The sequence below is a fragment of the Oncorhynchus nerka genome, linkage group LG15 (assembly GCF_034236695.1).
Source record: "Oncorhynchus nerka isolate Pitt River linkage group LG15, Oner_Uvic_2.0, whole genome shotgun sequence".
NCBI lineage: Eukaryota > Metazoa > Chordata > Actinopteri > Salmoniformes > Salmonidae > Oncorhynchus > Oncorhynchus nerka.
The window spans coordinates 42,703,420-42,728,349 of NC_088410.1; the positions used below are offsets into that span (position 1 = coordinate 42,703,420).

At 43.7% G+C, this 24,930-nt stretch overlaps 1 protein-coding gene across 1 annotated transcript in view; it reads right to left on the reverse strand.

Annotated features, from left to right (window-relative positions):
• The window catches only part of LOC115143715 (ERC protein 2), a 74,278-nt gene that overhangs the window by 4,566 nt on the left and 44,782 nt on the right, over nucleotides 1–24,930 (reverse strand). Inside the window, 15 exon segments of the mRNA XM_065001624.1 lie at nucleotides 177–382; nucleotides 503–567; nucleotides 6,588–6,746; nucleotides 6,748–6,828; nucleotides 6,830–6,979; nucleotides 6,982–7,248; nucleotides 7,677–7,824; nucleotides 8,101–8,261; nucleotides 8,530–8,662; nucleotides 9,249–9,260; nucleotides 12,701–12,787; nucleotides 12,789–12,857; nucleotides 13,655–13,896; nucleotides 19,720–19,755; nucleotides 24,906–24,930. The exon segment at nucleotides 24,906–24,930 is cut by the window's right edge and continues 116 nt beyond it. Coding sequence (XP_064857696.1) covers nucleotides 541–567; nucleotides 6,588–6,746; nucleotides 6,748–6,828; nucleotides 6,830–6,979; nucleotides 6,982–7,248; nucleotides 7,677–7,824; nucleotides 8,101–8,261; nucleotides 8,530–8,662; nucleotides 9,249–9,260; nucleotides 12,701–12,787; nucleotides 12,789–12,857; nucleotides 13,655–13,896; nucleotides 19,720–19,755; nucleotides 24,906–24,930 — 1,597 coding nt within the window. The 3' untranslated portion in view covers nucleotides 177–382; nucleotides 503–540.

Consider the following 24,930-nt stretch of genomic DNA (forward strand, 5'->3'; position numbering starts at 1 on the left):
TCGACTGAACACTAACCAGTAACTCACAATGCTTTATTCTACATCTATAAATGTATCCCGGTTGGAAGATTCCTGGAATCAGGAAAGAATAAGCATTTCTCAAAAACCTGGGAATTTTGCAACCCTAAAGAGGACTCTCCAAATTAAGTTGGTCTGAATCTAGAACTGGGTTGTACCTCAACTATCAGTCTCCTCATCTGGCCCTCCCACCTGCTTCATCCCTCCTCTTCCTCCTCCTCCTCTGTATCCTCATCCTCAGTAGAAAATAAAATAAAGGCCCCATTGAAGTGTGGATTGTATGGTGGTAACAAAAGGTTGGTAGGTAGTCAATGTATTTCAGCATCATGGAATGGCTGTGCTCCTCCACTAGTAACTGAATCATCTACAAACGAGAGGGGGAGGGAGGGAGGGGGGAGAGTTACTTATCAGTCAGCAAAACATGTTTTTACCACAGCACACTGCTAACACAGAGAAGGCAGGAAGTTGTTTCAAAACATCTCACCCCTCCGAACGTCAGAGCTTTGGTTGTCATGGACACGATTACGCCCAAATGCCCTCCTCGTCATCCTATCGGTGACAGTGTTATATGGCCGGCAGAGAAGGTCAGCAGGAAGTGAAGAGAGTAGAAAGAAGTTAGTATAAGTCAAAGGTTATGTATTAGTCAACGAGGGATATGCATTCTATGGAAAATAATGAATGACGTGGAATGTGTGTTCCTCGACGCACCAGCTATAGCTCCGTAGTGATCCTGTACAGAAAATTATTACAGTTTAAAACTGCAGTAAAAGCGCAGTAACTGCAGTCGACTGTAGTATTTTGGACTCAGCAATTGCAGAATAACTGCAGTTGAACAGCAGTTATACTGCGCTGTAAATGCAGTTAAACTGCAAAATTACTGCAGTAAATTTATTTTTATTTTGGACGGAGTATTTGCAGCATACTGCATTTATACAGCACTCTAACTGCAGTTACACTGCACACTAACTGCAGTTATACTGTAGTGTACTGCAGTTATACTGCTCTCTGACTGCAATATATTTTTCGTAAGGGTGAATTACCATGAATAAGAACTGTCTAAACAGAACATTATTGCAGGATGTCCAAGGATATGCAGTAACACATTTGCCACTAGTAACATTCAAATGAAGTAGTTAACAAGTTTACTAGATAGATACAGTAGTTGCCTTGATAACCAAACAAACAGCCTTGCTAGTTTAGCTAACCAAACCATAAATCCATGCTTGGTATTATGAAAATCAAATTCCACAATGCCAATAATGTTTTCAAACGTATAACCTTTAAGTGCTAACGCCCGAGAAGCCGGTGTTTGAAGGATATATTGGTATGGGTGGTGTTAGGCCCAAGACCAATGTTTCCAACATATTCAAATTATGATTGACATGTTTTAATAAAAAAAATGAATTCTAATGAATTTATTCATACTATTTCATCCTTCCACAAGATATAGTCCCGAAACAAATCTAAGATTGCTATCCCAGCCGGCTGGTCGTTCGTTCTATTGGTTCGGTTGCCAGAGACACGACCAAGTCATTCAGTCTTTTTGTTCTATATATATGGATGTGACCCAGTCTTTCATTCTAAATGTTCCATTGCCATACTGGCTGGTAACGTTCTTGTCCCTTAATTGTTAGCTAGCCAACTACCGCTAACTTATAGTCAAATCCAACAGTGCAGACAGAATAACAACAGTTGCTGCATTTGTTGAAGATGTTTTAAGGTGATATTTATTTGGATACATCCATAACAATGAGCTAATGAATCACAATTTCGCCTAGCATAGAAAATATGCTCTCTCGTTAGGACACTGTTGTTCTGAAGAGTTAGCCAATAACACAGCTAACACAATAACTTCAAACTGAAGCTGGAAAGACTGCAAACTAGCTGTACTTCGTTTTACCTTTTTTTCATTTCTCATTTCTTTGTATAAGTGATCAGATGAAGCAGATGCTAAACTACAGGACTGTTTTGCTATCACCGACTGGAACATCGGACAGAACATACCCCAACCAGAAGCCATGGATTACAGGCCACATTCGCACTGAGCTAAAGGGTAGAGCTGCCGCTTTCAAGGTGCGGGACTCTAACCCAGAAGCCCAAGAAATCCTGCTATGCCCTGCGACGAACCATCAAACAGGCAAAGCGTCAATACAGGGCTAAGATTGAATCATACTACACCGGCTCCAACGCTCATCTTATGTGGCAGGGCTTGCAAACTATTACAGACTACAAAGGGAAGCACAGCCACGAGCTGCCCAGTGACACAAGCCTAGCAGATGAGCTAAATCACTTCTATGCTCACTTCGAGGCAAGCAACACTGAGGCATGCATGAGAGCATCAGCTGTTCCGGACGACTGTGTGATCACGCTCTCCGTAGCCGACGTGAGTAAGACCTTTAAACAGGTCAACATACACAAGGTTGCGGGGCCAGACGGATTACCAGGACGTGTGCTCCGGGCATGTGCTGACCAACTGGCAGGTGTCTTCACTGACATCTTCAACATGTCCCTGATTAACCTGTTAGTCCTATAGGGGCAGTATTTCATTTTTGGATAAAAAGACGTGCCCGTTTTAAGCGCAATATTTTGTCACGAAAAGATGCTCGAATATGCTTGGAATTGATAGCTTTGGAAAGAAGACAGTCTTACGTTTCCAGAAATGCAAAGATTTTCACTGTGAGTCCCTTAGAACAAATTTTCGGGCAAAACCAAGATGTATGACCGACCAGGAAATGCACAGGATTTCTGAGGCTACGTTTTCCATGATCGCCTTATATGGCTGTGAATGCGACAGGAATGAACGGACTCTTTCTCTTGTTTCCCCAAGGTCTCTGCAGCATTGTGACGTATTTGTAGGCATATCATTGGAAGATTGACCATAAGAGACTACATTTACCAGGTGTCCCGCTAGGTGTCTGCGTGGCAATTGGTGCGCAAAAGTCAGGTCCCGGTATTTTTCCATTCAAATCTCAGAACAAACCAGGCTACAAGGACGGTGCTTTCAATGGAGAGAAATATGACAAACCACCTTCAGGATTGATTCAAACAACGTTTTCCATGTTTCAGTCGATATTATGGAGTTAATTCGGAAAAAAGTTTGACATGTAGGTGACTGAATTTTCGGTTAGTTTCGGTAGCCATATGCATAGTAACAAAAGGGAACGATGTGTCCTACACAAGAATCTTTCAGGAAAAACTGGACATCTGCTATGTAACTGAGAGTCTCCTCATTGAAACATCTGAAGTTCTTCAAAGGTAAATTATTTTATTTGATTCCTTGGCTGGTTTTTGTGAATATGTTGCGTGCTAAATGCTAATGCTAACGCTAAGCTAGCTATCACCACTCTTACACAAATTAGTGATTTTCTCTGGTTCTAAAGCATATTTTGAAAATCTGAGACGACAGGATTGTTAAGAAAAGGATAAGCTTGAGAACAGGCATATTTATTTCGTTTCATTTGCGATTTTTAAAAATCGCTAACGTTGCGTTATGCTAATGAGCTTGAGGCTGTAGTAACGATACCGCATGCGGGATGGGGCGGACTAAGAGGTTAAGTCTGTAATGTTTCAAGCAGACCACCATAGTCCCTGTGCCCAAGAACACAAAGGCAACCTGCCTAAATGACTATAGACCTGTAGCACTCACGTCCGTAGCCATGAAATGCTTTGAAAGGTTGTTAATGGCTCACAACACCATTATCCCAGAAACCCTAGACCCACTCCAATTTGCATATCGCCCAAACTGATCCAAAGATGATGCAATCTCTATTACACTCGACCCTGCCCTTACCCACCTGGACAAAAGGAACACTTATGTGAGAATGCTTCATTGACTACAGCTCAGCATTCAACACCATAGAGTCCTCAAAGCTCATCACTAAGCTAAGGATCCTGGGACTAAACACCTCCCTCTGCAACTGGATCCTGGACTTACTGACGGGCCGCCCCCAGGTGGTGAGGCTAGGTAGCAACACATCTGCCACGCTGATCCTCAACAATGGAGCTCCCCAGTGTTGCATGCTCTGTCCTCTCCTACATTTACATTTACATTTAAGTAATTTAGCAGACGCTCTTATCCAGAGCGACTTACAAATTGGTGCGTTCACCTTATGACATCCAGTGGAACAGCCACTTTACAATAGTGCATCTAAATCTTTTAAGGGGGGGAGGGTGAGAAGGATTACTTTATCCTATCCTAGGTATTCCTTAAAGAGGTGGGGTTTCAGGTGTCTCCGGAAGGTGGCGATTGACTCCGCTGTCCTGGCGTCGTGAGGGAGTTTGTTCCACCATTGGGGGGCCAGAGCAGCGAACAGTTTTGACTGGGCTGAGCGGGAACTGTACTTCCTCAGTGGTAGGGAGGCGAGCAGGCCAGAGGTGGATGAACGCAGTGCCCTTGTTTGGGTGTAGGGCCTGATCAGAGCCTGGAGGTACTGAGGTGCCGTTCCCCTCACAGCTCCGTAGGCAAGCACCATGGTCTTGTAGCGGATGCGAGCTTCAACTGGAAGCCAGTGGAGAGAGCGGAGGAGCGGGGTGACGTGAGAGAACTTGGGAAGGTTGAACACCAGACGGGCTGCGGCGTAGGGGTTTAATGGCACAGGCAGGGAGCCCAGCCAACAGCGAGTTGCAGTAATCCAGACGGGAGATGACAAGTGCCTGGATTAGGACCTGCGCCGCTTCCTGTGTGAGGCAGGGTCGTACTCTGCGGATGTTGTAGAGCATGAACCTCTCCTGTACTCCCTGTTCACCCACGACTGCATTGCCAGGCATGACTCCAACACCATTATTACATTTGCAGGTAACAGTGGTAGGCCTGATCAACGATAGCAACGAGACAGCCTATAGGGAAGAAGTCAGAAACCTGGCCGGGTGGTGCCAGAATAACAACCTATCCCTCAACATAACCAAGACTAAAGAGATTATTATGGACTACAGGAAAAGGAGGACCGAGCACTCCCCCATTCTCATCAACAGGGCTGTAGTGGAGCAGGTTGAGAGCTTCAAGTTCCTTGGTGTCCACATCAACAACAAACTAGAATGGTCCAAACACACCAAGACAGTCGTGAAGAGGGCACAAGAAAGCCTATTCCCACACAGGAAACTAAAACGATTTGGCATGGGTCCTGAGATCCTCAAAAGGTCCCACAGCTGCAACATCGAGAACTGGTTGCATCACTACCTGGTACGGCAATTGCTCGGCCTCTGACTGCAAGGCACTACAGAGGGTAGTACATCACTGGGGCTAAGTACCGCCCAGTACATCACTGGAACTAAGCTGCCTGCCATCCAGGACCTCTACACCAGGCGGTGTCAGAGGAAGGCCCTAAAAATTGTCAAAGACCCCAGCCACCCCAGTCATAGACTGTTCTCTCTACTACTGCATGTCAAGCGGTACCGGAGTGCCAAGTCTCTGACAAAAAGGCTTCTCAGCAGTTTTTACCCCCAAGCCATAAGACTCCTGAACAGGTAATCAAATGGCTAACCGGACTATTTGCATTGTGTGCCTCCTCCCAACCCTTCTTTTTACACTGCTGCTACTCTGATTATCATATATGCATAGTCACTTTAACTATACATTTATGTACATACTACCTCAATTGGGCCGACCAACCAGTGCTCCCACACATTGGCTAACTGGGCTATCTGCATTGTGTCCCACCCACCACCCGCCAACCCCTCTTTTACGCTACTGCTACACCCTGTTCATCATATATACATAGTCACTTTAACCATATCTACATGTACATACTACCTCAATCAGCCCGACTAACCGGTGTCTGTATGTAGCCTCGCTACTTTTATAGCCTGTCTTTTTACTGTTGTTTTATTTCATTACCTACCTATTGTTCACCTAATACCCTTTTTGCACTACTAGTTTGAGCCTGTAAGTAAGCATTTCAGTGTAAAGTCTACACCTGTTGTATTCAGCGGAAGTGACAAATAAACTTTGATTTGATTTGATATATCCATAAAAATGATGCCAGCTGATTCATGATTTTGACTGGCTGAGAAACACTGCCTTCCTCTCTCTCTCTCGTCCCGACTCCCAACCCCTACACGTTCATTACTATGGAACAGTTGGAGATCTAATTTGAATATTGAAAGAGGTTTATACAAATCTCAGCCATTGAAAATTAAATTTTAGTTAAAAAAAACGTGAGATAATGCTTTTTATAGTGGAGATAAAGTTTATAATTTCAATTCCTGATGAAATATTGGATTGCGCAGTCAGAAGGAACAAAGTAAATACGCATTTTAACGTCCTAGATTTTGCCTGTGGTAAATTGTGCAATAGACACTGGCTGGAATGCGCTTTTAACCAATCAGCATTCAGGATTAGACCCACCTGTTGTATAAGTAAGAATGAACTATAACCATTGAACTCTACCGTGCTGATATACCATGTGGTGTAGGGAAATAATGCACAAAAGTACTTCACTACTGAATAGGGTGCCATTTGAGACACCGTGTAGATTTAGACCCACAATGCAACACTGTAGCTATTAGACCACCACATCACAGAGAGGATAGTTCCAGGCCCTGATTGTAAACACAACAGAGAGAGATCTAACCTGGTCGGGGGAGGGGCGATGGCCGGCATGGGGGGGTCCTCTGGCAGGCCCTGGTCCTCCTCGGTGGTGTGGGGGCGGGTGGCGGGTGTGCCCGCCGTGCTGTTGCGGAGCGTGTGGAGGGTGGTGGGGGTGCTGCTGGGGATGTGGGTGCTGGGGTGGGGAGCTTGCAGAGGGGGCCGTGGGGGTGCTGCTGTGGATGCTGTTGTGGGTGCTGTTGGGGGTGCTGTTGTAGGTGGGGTGCTGCTGCTGTGGTGGAGGCCCATGGGGTGCTGTCCTGGGTGGGCGTGTTGTTGTTGTGGGTGTGAGTGCTGCGCTTGCTGCAGGTGCTGGGGCCGTGGTTGGTGTTGTTGGTGCTGAGGCGGAGGCTGTTGGGGATGCCCCTGTGGATGCTGCTGTGGATGAGGGGGTACTGCTGTTGAGGCTGCTGGGGGTGCGGGTGTTGTTGGAGTGGGGGCTGGGGGTGCTGGGAGTGTGGGGCATGGGGGTATGGAGGCTGTTGCTGCTGCTGCTGCTGGGGGTTAGGAGGGTGCTGATACTGTGGCTGGGGGAGCTGAGCCTGGGGGCCCGGGTGGGGTTGCTGGGGTTGGGTGTGATGAGGAGGATGGGGGTGGTAGTGGTCGTCTTCATAGTTGTCAGCAATCAGCTTCATCCTGCTCTGTGTCTGTGGAACAAAACACAAACATGTCAGTGCTACAATTTAACACGAGAGACCAAACACTGACTTAGTCATTATGAGAACCTAATGACAAGGAATGTATCTAGTTAGAAGAGAGAATAGCAACTGAGTAGTTGAAATAAAGGTTAAAACGGACCACTGCTGCTATCGTGAGCAAGTCCATCCTGCAAGATATACATGTTGGATCTCCTGTATACATAAAAGCAGGGTTGGGGTCAATTCAATTTAAATTCAGTCAATTCAGGAAGATAACTGAAATTCTAATTCAAATTTAAAATACTATTTAATGAGAAAGAAAGGGAATTGGAATTTTAATTTTACTTACTGAATTGACTTAAATGAAATGGATTTGACATCAACCCTGAATAAAGGTTGAATACAAGGTCCACCTGCGTTTTGTCACCAGTCCTGACCTGCTGTTTGAGTTGGTGCATCAGTCTGTCCTTCTCCCTCTTCAGAGCCAAAACCTCTTCCTGGGTCTTCTTCTTCCCAGAGGCAGACAGCTCTAGTAGAGCAATGTTAGCGTCCTTCTCACTGATAGCTGCCAACAGGGCCTGTTGCCTGAGGAGAGAGAGGAAGAGTGAGAGAGAGAGGGAGAGCAAGAGATACAGAGAGAGGGGAAGGGATTAGAGGCAAGACATGCCTCTTTCCACATCCAAAGATTGATCATGAGATGGCTATAAAGCATTCACAAGGCCAAGCAAGTTCTGCTTTATATTCTTGTACTACATTAATGATTTGACCATAGCCCCTCTTGAAAACCCTAAATTAATAGATCAAGAATATCAATAGTTTTCATTGCTCTGCTAATGTAGAGTATGATTTCCTGTGGCATACTTCATTTCCAGGATCTCCTCCAACTGTTTCCTGCGCTCCTGCCTCATGTTTGTCAGGTGACCGTCTCTCTCCTGCAGGGACTGCTGGGTAGACGAGAGGCGCTGCTTGGTGGCGTCCAGCTCCTGTCTGGTCCTTTCCAAAGTGTTCATCATCTCCTCCAGCTGATACACAAACAGAGGATGTGATTACTCTCTCTCTCTCTCTCTCTCTCTCTCTCTCTCTCTCTCTCTCTCTCTCTCTCTCTCTCTCTCTCTGTCTCTCTCTCTGTCTCTCTCTGTCTCTCTCTGTCTCTCTGTCTGTCTCTCTTTCTCCTCTCTCTATATCCCCTCACTTTCTTTCGCTCCTCTACATGCACTACCATGTTAAACTATGATGAGAAATCTTTCTCTTTCTGTCTCACACACACATACTATACATATATAAGCACACCTTTACATGCTGTCCTGAGTCCATGGTGTTGTCCTTTCGAGGATCCCCCACTATCTGACCAGGCTTCTTGTCCCCTTGGGGGCCTAGTTTGAGGTTGGGCCCCCCCTTCTTAGTAACTTGCTCCTTGGCCTGCCTGGATGGAGTACCACAGAGGAGGTCAGAGTTCAACCCTCTACAGTCATACTACCCATCTTTATACTGCACCACTACCAGGACAACTGATACCAATCGTTCCTGATCATTTCCCTTTGTGTTGGGGAAACAACTTTTGAGGCATTACTAATACTTTGTCTACTGCACGTTGTCTGTAAATACAGTATAACACATGAACAAGATACAGAACTCCAACAGCATAACACACATATAAATGTTAAATACAAGGTGACTGTGAGACTCATTAGAAACACGTAGAGACGAACACAACATACCACAGGAAACTCAGGTTAGACATACAGGTACTGCCAATTACACTGACATTTTGATATAAAATCAATGAAAAACATTCTGGAGACGTACAGGAAACATAATACAGGAGACATAAATGAGACACAGATGAGACATAGACAAGTCCATGTTAATATGTTCAGAAATGACTCACAGGTTTAGGCAGCAAGAGTTAGATTGGAGGGGGGTAGTTGCACCTCTCAGGTGGAGGAATGGAGGTGTAGGGTGTTGGTGTGGGGGGGGGGGGGGCATGCCAAAAGGGGTTCGCTACTTACCTGGGTGCTAGGCTGCAGGTGGAGGAGAGGAAGAAGAGGAGGAGGAAGAGGAGGAAGGAGGGATGCCACGACAAGAGGAAGCAGCAGCGCACACAGGAGACAGGAGGAAAAGAGGAGGAGAAGAGTAAAAGAAACCATAGAAACGTTAGAATCATAACAGAAAAGAAGAATGACAACAGAGGACCCGACAACAGGGTCTATTCAGAGACAGACAGGGGAGATCATCATCATCAGAAGCACCAATGAGAGTCAGTCACTGAAGGACACAGCAGGACACAAAGCTAATGCAGGATGCACAGGATACATCTTCTCCTCTGACAGCCAGGTTAGAACCCTGCCTGTGTATTAGCTGCTGGCTGCACAGCCTGTGAGTGCGGGCCGAGCATGCAGTCAGGACACCATCCGGGCTAGATAGAGGGGGAGCGAGCGGGGGTAGGCTAGGAGGAGGGAGGGGGACAAGAGAGCTGGTATAGCTAGACAGCAAGGCGGAGAGGAGCCCAAGTGGGCAAGGCAGCAAGGGAACCAGTCAAGGGAGCCATGGCAGCCAGACAGACAGAGGGGTCTAAACAACTGACTGACACCCCTCTGGACCAAAACAAACTAGGCTCTGTGTGGGTTCAATAGAGGACATACAGACCCTACCTACTAAAGCAGCTCACTCATTGAGCAGGGCACAGTTGACCTGGAGCACTGCAGCTCTAGTCATGCAGGCCAGGCTACTATGCTGAGAGCTAGCCTTTACATCTGGCACAGCAAGCTGGGCAGGGGAGTGGGCAGGGGAGAGGGCAGGGCAGGGCAGGGCAGGGCAGGGCCGGGCAGGGCAGGGGAGTGGGCAGAGAGACCAAGGAAGAGCAGGGGAGAAGTCAGTTTAGAGAGGATGGGTTTCACTGTGAGTAGTAGGGTGGAGGTATTGAAGTATAAATTGTGAGGCTGGTTGTGGGGGAGGATGAGGGGGCAGGCGGGCAGATGGGGAGCTGGAATGAGCAGGGGAAGCAGCGTGCTCATGGCAGGAAAAGGACACAACTCTAAAGACCTTCCTGCTGTACACAAGCTACACCAAACAGCCAACACACAAAATAACACATAAAATGGTGTGTGTGTGTGTGTGTGTGTGTGTGTGTGTGTGTGTGTGTGTGTGTGTGTGTGTGTGTGTGTGTGTGTGTGTGTGGTTATGGTATGTGTGTAAGGTACATGTACAATATGTGCATTTTCTACAGTACAGATCCTATAATGGTATTCTGTTGTAATGAGAGAACTCATGTTAAAGGATGGGAACAGGGCATGTATAATTGAAAAGGAATACATATGTTGTATATGCCAAAACTGACATATATGAGACATATACAGTATATGATATCATTATGGCTTGTATATGTACAATTGTATTTGTTAAATGTGTTTTTGAACATATGGACAAGTTCATTATTAGTACAATATACTGTATGTTTCTGTTCATTCATACAGTACTACTACAGATGATTGATTAGTTTGTGATATAGTTAGTTTGGTCATACACAGTGCCGTCCGAAAGTATTCACACCCCTTTACTTTTTCAAATTGTGTTGTGTTACAGCCTGAATTTAAAATTGATTAAATAGCGTTTTGTTGTCATTGGCCTAAACACAACATCATGTCAAAGTGCAATTATGCTTTTCAACATTTTCACGAATTAATTAACCCCGTTGTTATGGCAAGCCTAAATAAGTTCAGGAGTACAAATGTGCTCAATAAGTCACAATAAGTTGCATGGACTCACTTTGTGTGCAATAATAGTGTTGAACATGATTTTTGAATGACAACCTCATCTGTGGACCCCTTTACATACAATTATCTGTAAGGTCCCTCAGTCGAACATTTCCTTTCAAACACAAATTCAACCACAAAGACCAGGGAGGTTTTCCAATGTCTTGAAGGCACAGTGATGCCGAAACGTTGGTGATTTACTCAATAAATTACTGGGAGTTTATATATAGAGTGTGCGACTCTCTTTATTTTTTTCTAGCTTATAGTTTATTCGCCGTTAGTCAGCACCTCTACATAAAATCATTTTCTCTGGGTGTGCGCCAGCTCATTTTTTATATGTGAGCATTCAATATTTTAAAAAAGTAAACATTGAATTTCCCTTTGAGCATGGTGAAGATATTAACTACACTTTTGACGGTGTATCAATACACCCAGTCACTACAAAGATACAGGCGTCCTTCCTAACTCAGTTGCTGGAGAGGAATGGGGACGGCAAGAAAGAATCCTGTACAAAATACAAATATTCCCAAACATGCATCCTATTTGCAACAATGCTCTAAAGTAATAATGCAAAAACTGTGGCAAAACAATACACTTTTTGTCCTGAGTATTATGTTTGGGGGAAATCCAATACATTACAGAGTACCACTCTCCATATTTCCAAGCATAGTGGTGGCTTCATCATGTTATGGGTATGCTTGTAAGTGTTAAGGACTGGGAAGTGTTTCAGGATAAAAAAAGAAACGGAATGGAGCTAAGCACAGACAAAATCCTAGAGGAAAACCTGGTTCAGTCTGCTTTCCACCAGATACTGGGAGAGGAATTCACCTTTCAGCAGGACAATAACTAAAACACAAGGCCACATCTACACTGGAGTTGCTTACCAAGATGTTATTGCATGTTCCTGAGTGACCGAGTTACATTTTTTACTTAAATCTGCTAAAAAATCTATGACGTAAAAATGGCTGTCTAGCAATGATCAACAACTAATTCGACAGAGCTTGAAGAATTTTGAAAAGAATAATGGGCAAATGTTGCACAATCCAGCTGTAACCCAAAACACAATTTGGAATAAGTCAAGGGGTATGAATAATTTATTGGAGGCACTGTATAACATTTCTTTTTTTCAATTTCCCATTCTCACCTTAGTTACTGAATCATAAAGGGTGTGCAGACAGACACGGGTGGAGAAACAGGTTGAAGACATGCACACAATGATACAAACGCATGCACATGCAACATAACACACTCTCACACACAAAGCATGCACGCACACACACACACACACACACACACACACACACACACACACACACACACACACACACACACACACACACACACACACACACACACACACACACACACACACACACACATTCACACACACACACACACACACACACACAGATGCAGAATTTTGCAAAACTTCTGCCATGAAAGTTGCATAACAGATCCAGTGATCTTTACATAACATGGACGAGCTGATGGGCTTCCAAATCAAACCAAAGAAATGAACAGATGAGAGCAGCAGAGAGCCCATAGCGTTGGTATAAAGATCTGTGGATCTCTCAGTCGTACAGACTGACAGCAGGCAGACCCGGACAGACAGACATACGGACAGGTGAGACCAGATGCAGGTGCAGTCGCAGTCGCAGACGTAAACCACGAGGGCAGCCGAGCTGAAGTGCCAGGGGCAGAGCACTCACTTTCCCAGGAAATCCCACACCATTCCCCCTATCTGCTGGGGGGCAGCGGGGGCAGCGGAGGACACAGGGGGAGTGGGTCAGGGGGGCTCTGCCACCGGGACCGTGGCGAGGGACAGGGCCGAGGCCGGGGCGAGGAACAGGGGCAGAGTGAGGGGGGCTGGGCCAGGGGTAGAAGGAGGAGGATGAGAAGGGTGAAGTGTTGGGTAGATACAGAGAGAGAGAAAAGAGGGAGAGATAGTTGTAAGAAGAGGAAGAAAGAAAGAAAGAAAGGTGGAGGAAATGTTTAAGGGAGAGGAGGTGGATTGCCAGGAGTGAAGGGCAGCAGGAAAGAAGACATGGAGACACGGAGACACGGAGACACGGAGACATGGAGACATGGAGACACGGAGAGAGGAAAAAGGAAAGGTTGGCGTGAACAAGGAACAATTAAAAGAGGAAGATTTGGGAAAAGACGGTAAAGAAGAACAAAAACACTGTTAATTAATCCAACAGTCACATCATGAGTTTGGCACACGGAATACAATGGCACCGTAGCACCGCCAGGGGGTGCTCATGAGACAATAATTTACAGTTTGACCCACCTTGAGTGTCAGAACAGACCCTTTTCTGCAGTATTTTACATGACCACTTGGGTTCTTACTAAAATGGCCAATCCAAAGTCTAAAGATGAAATGTTTGGTTCATTAATGCTCTATGAACTATAAGTAGGACGCAGGTTGCCGTCATTGGCCAGTACAGAACCCAGGCAGGGCAAAACATAGGAGGGCATGGATGGACACCAGAGCAGCACAGTACAGTCACAGACTCACAGGATGCTGTAACACCCAATAAACCATCAACACCAACAATAGCAACAACAGGATGAGCGACTACGTCAACTGCACAAGACCACGTGCACATAGAAAGTCTCACTTACACAGAGGAACAGAAACAAAAACGTAGCAACGGTATTACCTCTCCAGCTCGGCGATCTTCTTGTCCTTGTCGTTCTTCTCGCTCTCTACCTCTCGGAGGATGGTTAGTAGCCTCTCCACCTCCGCCTGGGCCTTGCCAGACTCCTCCTTGTAGTAGGACACTTCCTTCTCCAGGAGCTTTACCCGCTGTTCCCGCTCCCGCTCCATGTAGTCTGGGTTCCCCCTGGAGCCCAGCCCCGCCATCTGCTGCTGCTGTTGGACCTCGTGGACCTCGTGGGCCTTCTGCATGGTCATAGCCGTGGGGAGACAGACACATACACACACACACACACACACACGCGCGCGCACGCACACACATGGACGCAAGTATGAACTCACACACACACACACACACAGAAAAGGGAGAGAACACAGAACAGGCAAACTCCACAGTCAGTCAGTTTCTTATATGAACTACTCGTCTCCTCTCCTCTCCCTCTCCTCACTTCTCTTCTTTCTCTCTCTCTCTCTCTCTCTCTCTCTCTCTCTTTCTCTTTCTCTTTCTCTCTCTCTCTCTCTCTCTCTCTCTCTCTCTCTCTCTCTCTCTCTCTCTCTCTCTCTCTCTCTGTACTATTTGAATAGAGCATAGCGAACAGGTGGCATCAGAACCACTACTGGCTCATCAGCTCTGAATGACTGTCATTTGTTCCATTAAACAGTCCCGTGATCACAACTGAAGGCTGCTTATGCCTGTTACTATATGCTAATGCTAACAGGAAATACAAGCGACATGGAAAAGTTGAGATTCGCAATTCTGTCATTAGTGTCATTAGTTTGCCTCCTAATAGACTCGCTGACCTCATGACAATAACTTTTTAGTAGCCAAAACAGACTGTTTCCCGTACACAGATGAATAAGTCTAGTCCTGGACAAAAGAGCACTTTCAAATGGAGATTCAACATTTAGCGTGAACTACTTTTAGTCCAGGAGTCAGCTTAATCTGGGTTGAGGGAAACAGGCCCTGCGTGTACAGGACGGACTAGGGCCTGTATACACAAAGCATCTCAGAGTAGGAGTGCTGATCTAGGCTCCTCACCTGTCTATACGATCTTATTCCTTATGATCTCAAAGGTTAAACTGATCACAGATATGCGCTCCTACTCTGGGATGCTTTGGGAATTTAGGCCCTGGTTATAATCACTAGGTATAATCACTGTCATCTCTCCTCTGTTATCCCTCCGGATAATCACACTGTATCACCTGTGGTGTGTCCAAGTCACTGAACTAGGATAGGGTTTTGACCATCATACAGTACAAATTGAACAGCTCGAGTCCTCTTCTAAACACACAAAACAGATCAGAAGTAGACGTCACCTCTGAGACATCATATGGCCACGCTGACAGTCACAGAGCCACACCACAGACCCAACACAAGAGCTAATGCAACGAGAGAGCATACTGTATCCAGACAAACATACGCCACCACAGTAAGCCACTTCAACCACTGCCAACGTTAGAAGGGCAACATTACGCCTCTATTGAATTGACCACTTATCAACGTGTAGACAGTGAAGCGAGCCAAACAGTGACGATAAAACAACGCATGCGATACTCAGGAGGACCAATCACAGCATGCAAAGCAAGTCCAACGCGGCAGGGAAGACAGTCTTTGCAATGCTTTCCCCATGAAGAGAGTCGGGTCAATCCAGCAGTGACAGCAAGTGACATATTTCAAGCATGAGGAGTAAGGTCAGAACTAATCGTTTGGGGGAATCTAATGCTCTTAGCTGCGGGTGGGGTTTTGGTGCGTACCTCTAACTGACATGAGAATTGAGAGTGAATCCCGAATGGCACCCTATTCCCTACAGTGTACTACCCTATAGGCCCTGGTCAACGGTAGTGCAGTATAGGGAAAGGGTGCTGTTTGGAACACACAGTATGCACGGCCTATTGCTACGCTAACATTGGTTAGTTATTCAATCCAAGTTTGTTTAAACAGAGTTGTACAGAGCTGATGGATATCTTGGTATCTTACTATTAATCACAAGTCATGATGACGGATGTGAGAACACGAAAGAAGAAGAAGAAACTGTCCATAACTTTCAGCTAATTCTCTCTTTTTTTTGCTAGGACTATTTGTAAGAAAATCACATTATACCACCATTGCACTGGTCTTAAAACAATTACTTCTTACAGAGACCAAGGGTCGAGCATCAACAATAGAGTTGGCCTACTGTCAAGACACAAAAGAAACTAGCCCAAACTGTATAGTCATACAGACATCTAGCAATGCTTAGCTAAGAAAAATGGTAAGCTAAATGCTAAGTTAAATGCTAAGCTTAAAGTGGAACTGACAGCTTTTTAACTACTTTACAGATATGAAACAAACAGACAATGATAATATCAGTAAAAAAAATTATCAAATTCCCAATTTATGCTACAAAACCAACTTTATAAGAGGTTTTGAAAAATAGGTTCTATTTGACTCAACATTCCAATGACGTACACTAAAGCCTTGTTGGCAGAATAGACAGTTGTTGTTCAATGCATAATTCATATAATTCACCAATACACAGCTTGGTAGTCCAAAAAATATTGCTATTAGTTTTTAAATCACAGCTGGCCTGGTAAATTGTTTGCTGCCTCCATTCGGGATGCACTGTTTCAGTTTCAATTACTCTATTTTGGACAAAAATGATTGTAACTAAGGCTGGGAATGTCAATACAATCAAACGAGCAAAAGGCAATTGATCACAAGTCAGTCATAACTTGGTAAATAGGCTAGCGTATCTATTTATGTAGCAAGCTAAAAACACGCAGTCTAACATTAGCTAGATAGCTAGCTAGCTAGCTGCTAGGAGGATGTCATGTCATTGGAGGAGAGGGTCTGACTTGCTCCCCTCATGTCGTTTTTCGGTGGCTCCACAAAGCTAGAGATGCAGGTGTCATTTGGTTAGCTAGCAAGAATTTGAGTGACTGTTATCCGGATTGCATATCTCTTGCATTCGCACATTCACTCTGGCTATCTACTCCGATTTCAGAGCACACTCGTATGAGTGTGCCAGAGCAGAGAATAACTGATGAATTTACGCAATACACACTGAATATGACCGGTGTCAGTAAACGCAGACGAAACAAGTAGTCACGAATGCTCTAGATAACATTGTAAACAGCCTATCTAACCAGCTCTGCTAGAGGTGAGTCAAATGGTCAGAGTGAGGTGTTCTCTCATTTCTGTCTGGGAGTAGATAGCTAGCAAGCTAGCCAACTTTAGCCAGGCAGGGAAGCTGCAGAAGGACGAGTAGGCTATAATTCCCCATCATTTTTCAGTGGTATTTTGACGGCCAACTAGCTGAAAAAGTTTGAGAGGGTTTATCTACTTCATTATATTTGAGCTCATCTTGCTCTGGCGAGCATTAGTTGTCGATCTTGTTGTTGTTGATGTGCCTAACTGAGGGACAGAGATACTACTACTAATGGTTGTGAGAGCTTCAAGTTCCTTGGTGTCCATACAACCTCAACTAACCAGTGCCCCCGCACATTGACTCTGTACCGGCACACCCTGTATATATTGTTACTTTTTACTGCTGCTCTTTAATCACTTGTTACTTTTATCTCTTATTCTTTTCCGTCTTTTTTGAAACTGCACTGTTGGTTAGGGGCTCGTAAGTAAGCATTTCAATGTAAGGTCTACTACACCTGTTGTATTCGGAGCATGTGACTAATACAATTTAATTTGATTTGATTTGCTTGACTCCCGTGGTATTGACACATTTACAGAAATCCATTCTGGTGTATTTTGTGTCTTTTGGCGAATGCGTTTTAATGATCTAAAGTTGCACTGTTGCAACTGCATGTAAACACACAGTCCAGATCAAAGTGAATGATGGTATGCCTGTTTGCACAAAGGCCTACTGTAGCTCTGATTGGCCATGGTCCTCTGATCTGCGTAGAATCCGGTCCTGGACGAGACAGATGTTTTTATTCGGTTTTATTTACTGCTGTCTCTGTTAATTGTCCAAATGCACGGCCACTTTCCCCACTCTGTGTTACTATAGAGTTTTCACAAACGCCTTAGTATACAGTTGAAGTCGGAAGTTTACATATACTTAGGTTTGAGTCATTAAAATTCGTTTTTCAACCACTCCTCAAATATCTTGTTAACAAACTATAGTTTTGGCAAGTCGGTTAGGACATCTACTTCGTGCATGACACAAGTCATTTTTCCAACAATTGTTTACAGACACATTATTTCACTTATAATTCACAGTATCACAATTCCAGTGGGTCAGAGTTTACATACACTAAGTTGACTGTGCCTTTAAACAGCTTGGAAAATTCCAGAAAATGATGTCATGGCTTTAGAAGCTTCTGAAATGCTAATTTACATAATTTGGGTCAATAGGAGGTGTATCTGTGGATGTATTTCAAGGCCTACCTTCAACCGCAGTGATTTTTTGCTTGACATCATGGGAAAATCAAAACAAAAAAATTGTAGACCTCCACAAGTCTGGTTCATCCTTGGGAGCAAATTCCAAACGCCCGAAGGTACCATGTTCATCTGTACAAACAATAGTACGCAAGAATAAACACCATGGGACCACGCAGCCGTCATACTGCTCAGGAAGGAGACACATTCTGTCTCCAAGAGATGAATGTACTTTGGTGCAAAAAGTGCAAATCAATCCCAGAACAACAGCAAAGGATTTTTATCCACAGTAAAACGAGTGCTATATCGACATAACCTGAAAGGTCGCTCAGCAAGGAAGAAGCCACTGCTCCAAAACCACCATAAAAAAGCCAGACTATGGTTTGCAACTGCACATGGGGACAAAGATTGTACTTTTTGGAGAAATGTCCTCTGGTCTGATGAAACAAAAATAGAACTATTTGGCCATAATGACCATCGTTATGTTTGGAGGAAAAAGGGGGAGGCTTGCAAGCCAAAAAACACCATCCCAACCGTGAAGCACGGGGGTGGCAGCATCATGTTGTGGGGGTGCTTTGCTGCAGGAGGGACTGGTGCACTTCACAAAATAGATGGCATCATGAGGCGGGACAATTATGTGGCTATATTGAAGCAACATCTCAAGTCATCAGTCGGGAAGTTAAAGCTTGGTCGCAAATGGGTCTTCCAAATGGACAATGACCCTAAGCATACTTCCAAAGTTGTGGCAAAATTGCTTAAGGACAACAAAGTCAAGGTATTGGAGTGGCCATCACAAAGTGCTGACCTCAATCCCATAGAAAATGTGTGGGCGGAACTGAAAAAGCGTGTGCGAGCAAGGAGGCCTGACCTAACTCAGATACACCAGCTCTGTCAGGAGGAATGGGCCAAAATTCACTCAACTTATTGTGGGAAGCTTGTGGAAGACTACCTGAAACATTTGACCCAAGTTAAACAATTTAAAGGCATTGCTACCAAATACTAATTGAGTGTATGTAAACTTCTGACCCACTGGGAATGTGATGAAAGAAATAAAAGCTGAAAGAAATCATTCTCTCTACTATTTTTCTGACATTTCACATTCTTAAAAATATAGTGGTGATCCTAACTGACAGTCAGGAATTGTGAAAAACTGAGTTTAAATGTATTTGGCTAAGGTGTATGTAAACTTCCATCTTTAACTGTATGTAATTCCCAAACATTCCAAGATTTCATGAAAATTTGAAAATGGCCATATCTAAGTGCTCGCTTGTCAGAAAATGTTTTTAAACGTGTCATATTCTTCCTGGGGGTGTATTTGAACTGATTTTAATACGATTTCATGTTGCTAAAATGCTGTCAGTTCTACTTTAATATCAAGCTCACCAAGAACAGCGGCGAATATCCAACTCCAAAAAAAACATATATTTTTTTACATGAATATTAAATGCCTAACTCATAATATGAGTGTAGTTGGAAAGCTAAATCATACTCATTAAGTGCAAAGGTCAACATGCATACTACATGATGTGAAAGATACACCAGTGACAGTGTAACTGGGTCCATGTGACCATGACATGATCCCCCACAAGTTAGATAGCACGTTCCAGGATATTGAGGTGGATTTTGGTGGGCGGAAGGTGTCCTCATGCTTTCAATATGTGCCACCACAGAGAGCTCCGGGGCGGAGAAGGACTTACAGGGTTGTTCATCTGACTGAACAGCTGCTCTGCTTGCTACATTGCAAAGGAAAGTGGTGAAGGGGGGGAGACGGGGGAAACGAGGTGGGGGGGACCCGGGGAAGATAGCATTAGCATGTAGCTCCATTAGCCAGAGGAGAGTGGAAACAGCAGGATCAGGGTAGAACAGACTAGCCTGGTGCCAGATCTGTTTGTGCTCTCTCGTAAACTCCTATATGGTCAATGTCATTCCAAACAGACAATGACCAAGGGAGTTGGCGAGACAGCACAAACTGTTCCTGGACCAGGCTAAGAACAGACATGTTACATGTTAAATGTTACATGTTAAAGCAGTATCAATACAGAGAACACCTTTACTGTATATGTTGAACAGTATGTTGAGACCATAGAAACAGAATTACACACAATATGGCCGCCCGGTCCAACCATCGTGGAACATTGACTTGAAAGGGGATTCCCGTTCTAGTAATTCTATTTCTATGGTTGAGACAGCCAGGACCACTGGAGAGGAACAGAGGGAGGAGGAGGACACAGTATGGGTGGTTATGGGACAGAGACACACAGGGGAGATCTGATGGACATCTTTGCTCCCCATCTCAGTGGTTCTACGGTGTTGTAAGATCCTTATCTGAACGTTATTAACTCTGATCCAGTTTTCGCATTCTATCACTATAGGAATTTATATGAACAGGTGTTTGTTGTCGCTGATGAGAGGGTTTAAACAAGCAGCATATTCAAATGAGGGATTGGACATTTTCACAATGTTGCTGGAGCGTTGTGTATGTGTGTGCTAATAGTAGCAGCAGCAACATTGTGAAAAGGGTGTGTGTTGGCAGGGACTGGGGTATATATCAGACATGCTTATTAGTAGAGAATGCTTCAGAGTTATCCTCCATGACAGATAAAACATGGCAGGTTTTACCACACTCAAGTCCAGTAACCAGCAGGGATAGCACATATAACCAGATGTAAACCAAAATGGTCTTGGATTGAGGATGATGTTGTTGTATTATACAGTAGCAATTAAGATTAGTGAAGCAATTTTTCCATAATTGGATATGCTTGAATAATAAGTGATTTAAAGGGGAAATTGAGTATTTTCCAACTTAATGTTAGATGGTTCCTAATAGTGAATGTCGTCTATGGGCCAGGGGAATCTGTAATCCATGGTTCGGTTTTCTTTAAAAAGCCACTACAAACTTACACTGACTGGGCCACAGCTAGCGAAATCAAATAGAATGGATGTGATAGGGGCAACTGTGCAATACTGAACATCACCTTTAGTGTGACTATGCCTACCAGCTGGACTTGATGCATGGTCAATTAAAAGTCTTCATCAGATGTACAGGCATAACACTGTCTACATACTGCAGGTTTAGATTGAATTGTAAGAATGCAACCCAAGAGAAGCAGATTAGTAAAGGAGATTATGATGGTATAAACGGGATCTCTTCCACTTGGTTCACTGAACCATTTAACCATTTACTGGCAGAACTGTGCACAGTGGACTTTAGTTTCTCTCAAATATCAAACATAAGTAAGCTTTTGTGCCTAACAATGTTCATTTAACTCCTTGTCATCGCTTTAAAACCTCTTATGGATCATGCGCATTTTCGCAGCTTTTTGTTAAAAATCGCGCAACATTTCAAAGTCCTGCTACTCATGCCAGGAATATAGTATATGCAAATGATATGTATGTGTGTATAGAAAACACTCTGAAGTCTCTAAAACTGGTTAAATCGTGTCTGTGGCTATAACACAACGTGTTTAGCAGTAAAAATCCCTCGAAAAACTGTTCTCCAAAAACACAAAAAATATATTAATCCGCCAGTCAATGTATTGTTCAAGGCGACTGCAAATACATGAAGCCGTAATGTAAACGCCTACAGCTTCCATACGATGTCGCCAGTGCTGGCATTTCGAGCAGACTTAATCCTTGGTTGTATGACGTTTTACCCTTTCCTGTTTCAGTCTCTCAACAGGATGTTATTAAAATGGAAAAGATGGCCGTTGATTTCCAGACTAGCTGCTATCGAATACAGATCGCCCCGTGATGAATTGTATAGCTAATTAACGTTTATTAATACCTAAAGTTGGTTTAGAAAAGTAGTTTGAAGTGTTTTGTAAAAGTATATAGGCACCTTTTGTCATTTTAAAAAGTGACGTTGCGTCTTGTAAAAGGGAATATTCCTGGATCAGACCGGTCTTCAGAAAATGACATTTTGGCTATACAATGACGGATTTAATCGGGAAAAAGACCCAATTGTGATGTTTATGGGATATATAGGAGTGCCAAGAAAGAAGCTCATCAAAGGTAATGAATGTTTTATATTTTATTTCTGCGTTTTGGGTAGCGCCGGCTACCATAAAATCTGTCGTTTTAGATGAAGTTCCAGTACTTTGGGGGTGCATGCTATCAGATAATAGCTTCTCATGCTTTCGCCGAAAAGCATTTTACAAATCTGACTTGGTGGATAGATTCACAACGTGTGTAGCTTTAATTCATTACCTTGAATGTGTGTTTTAATGAAAGTTTGAGTTTTATCAAAAACTATACGTGGCGCTCTTGAAATTTCCACTGATTTGATCCCCGCAGCGGGAGCTAGTCCCTAACAAGATTTATTAACAGGGATTCTAACAGTGATTGTAACTGTGACGGACTTAAACATTGAGGCCGTCCCAAATGAGTTGTTCAGGTTGTCATCGCTAGTTTACATAATAAACATCAATGTACACCAGTGGAGGATGCTGAGGAGAGAACAGCTCATAATAATGGCTGGAATGGAGTGAATGGAATGTTATCAAACACATGGAAACCAGGTGTTTGGCGTATTTGATACCATTCCACTAATTCCGCCCCAGCCATTACTATGAGCTCGAACTCCCAAGATAAGTTGCCGCCAACCTCCTGTGCTGCACACTGTAAAAAGTGGGACGGCACTGCTGTTCATCCGAAGTGCTTTTTCTGATTGGTGTGGTCCAGAATGTCACTTTGGGTCGTTATTTTTGTACTTTTTACCCCCTTTTCTCCCCAATTGGTAGTTACAGTCTTGTCCCATCGCTGCAACTCTCGTACGGACTCGGGAGAGGCGAAGGTCAAGTGCCGTGCATCCTCCGAAACATAACCCTGCCAAGCCGCACTGCTTCTTGACACGCTGATCGCTTAACCCAGAAGCCAACCGCACCGATGTGTCATAGGAAACACCTTACAATTGGCGACCCGAAGTCAGCGTGCACGCTCATGGGTCCCCACGATCGCGACCGGTCGCGACACACCCGGGTCTGTAGTGACACCACCTCAAGCACTGCGATGCGGTGCCGTAGACCACGGCGCCACTCGGGAGGCCCACCGTTCAACCTATTCTATTCAATTTGTCTGAAATCAAATAACCATTTTGACAGATCACTGGGATTTATTTAATTGAATGAAAGCTTCTAAATTGCTTTCAACACCTCATGCCCATTCGCATTACATAGCGGTGGGTGCAATATAGAGGCAGCAATCTGTCAGAAGAGTTGTGGGCGTGGCCTATTGTGGGCGTGACTTTACATTTGTTATTTTTGCCCACCCGTGAAAGTGAATATCATTACATGTAATGTGTTCCGCTTTTTAAAATTTTGTATGATTGAATGTTCACTGCCAGCACTGAATCTTAAATGATATCTGCATAAGTACTGTGATACTAAAGAACCTGGAAAGGTTTCTATTGGTGAGTTGGTCACTATTTGGTTGTAATGTGAAAATCTCATGAAAAGAAAGTGTTTGGGGTCATTGTTTCATGTTATGGAACCAAGATAATACCTTGATGAACAGGAAATTGATTTAATTGCTTGTAACACAATTTAAGACATTTGGAATGGGAATTCCAATGTGACAAATCTACTCGGTACAACATGATAAAATGGGTTGTATATACATTGCATTCGGAAAGTATTCAGACAGCTTGACTTTTTCCACATTTTGTTACGTTACAGCCTTTTTCAAAAACCTTTTTTTTAAAGGCTCATCATTCTACACACAATAGCCCATAATGACAAAGCGAAAACAGGTTTTTAGACATTTTTTGCAAATATATATAAATATATATAAATGTTTTTAAATACTTTATTTACATAAGTATTCAGACCATTTGCTATGAGACAAAATTGAGCTCAGGTGCACCCTGTTTCTATTGATCATCCTTGAGATGTTTTTAGAACTTGATTGGAGTACACCTGTGCTAAACTCAATTGATTGGACATGATTTGGAAAGACACACACCTGTCTATATAAGGTCCCACAGTTGACAGTGCATGTCAGAACAAAAACCAAGCTATGAGGTTGAAGGATTGTGTCGAGGTACAGATCTGGGGAAGGGTACTAAAACAGAGGAAACCTGGCATCATTCCTACGGTGACGCATGGTGGTGGCAGCATCAGGCTGTGGGGATGTTTTTCAGCGGCACCTACTGGGAGACTAGTCAGGATCGAGGGAAAGATGAACGGAGCAAAGTACAGAGACATCCTTTTTTTGAAAACCTGCTACAGGATCTCAGACTGGGGCAAAGGTTCACCTTCCAACAGGACATCGACCCTAAGCACACAGCCAAGAATGTGAGAAACTCCCCAAATACAGGTGTGCCAAGCTTGTAGCATCATACCCAAGAAGACTCAAGGCTGTAATCACTGCCAAAGGTTCTTCAACAAACTACAGAGTATATGGTCTGAATACTTAAGTAAATGTGATATTTCTGTTTTTATTTGTAATAAATTTGCAAATATTTCGAAAAACCTGTTTTTGCTTTATCATTATGGGGTATAGTGTGTAGATTGATGAGGGGAAAAAAACAATTTAATCTATTTTAGAATAAGGCCGTAACATAACAAAATCTGGAAAAGGTCAAGGGGCCTGAATACTTTCCGCAAAGCAATGTATATTCATTTCCATTTATGTTACTTATTAAGTTTAATCAAAGGGGGGAAAGTAATTTGAGTGTTGCAAGAAATAGGTGTCAATTTGAAATATAGGTTTGTTAATGATCAAATCTAACAATTGGTATTGAATCATCCATTTGATTTCAACAAATGCCATTTAGTTGTAATCAGTTAAAAAGAAGAGTCATTATTTAGAGTGCATCTTTGAATCCCAGCCATGTAAACCCAAATCCCATGAACACTTTTAAATGATGAAGTGTTAGGAGACCTACCTTCTGTAACTGTGTCTCCAACTTA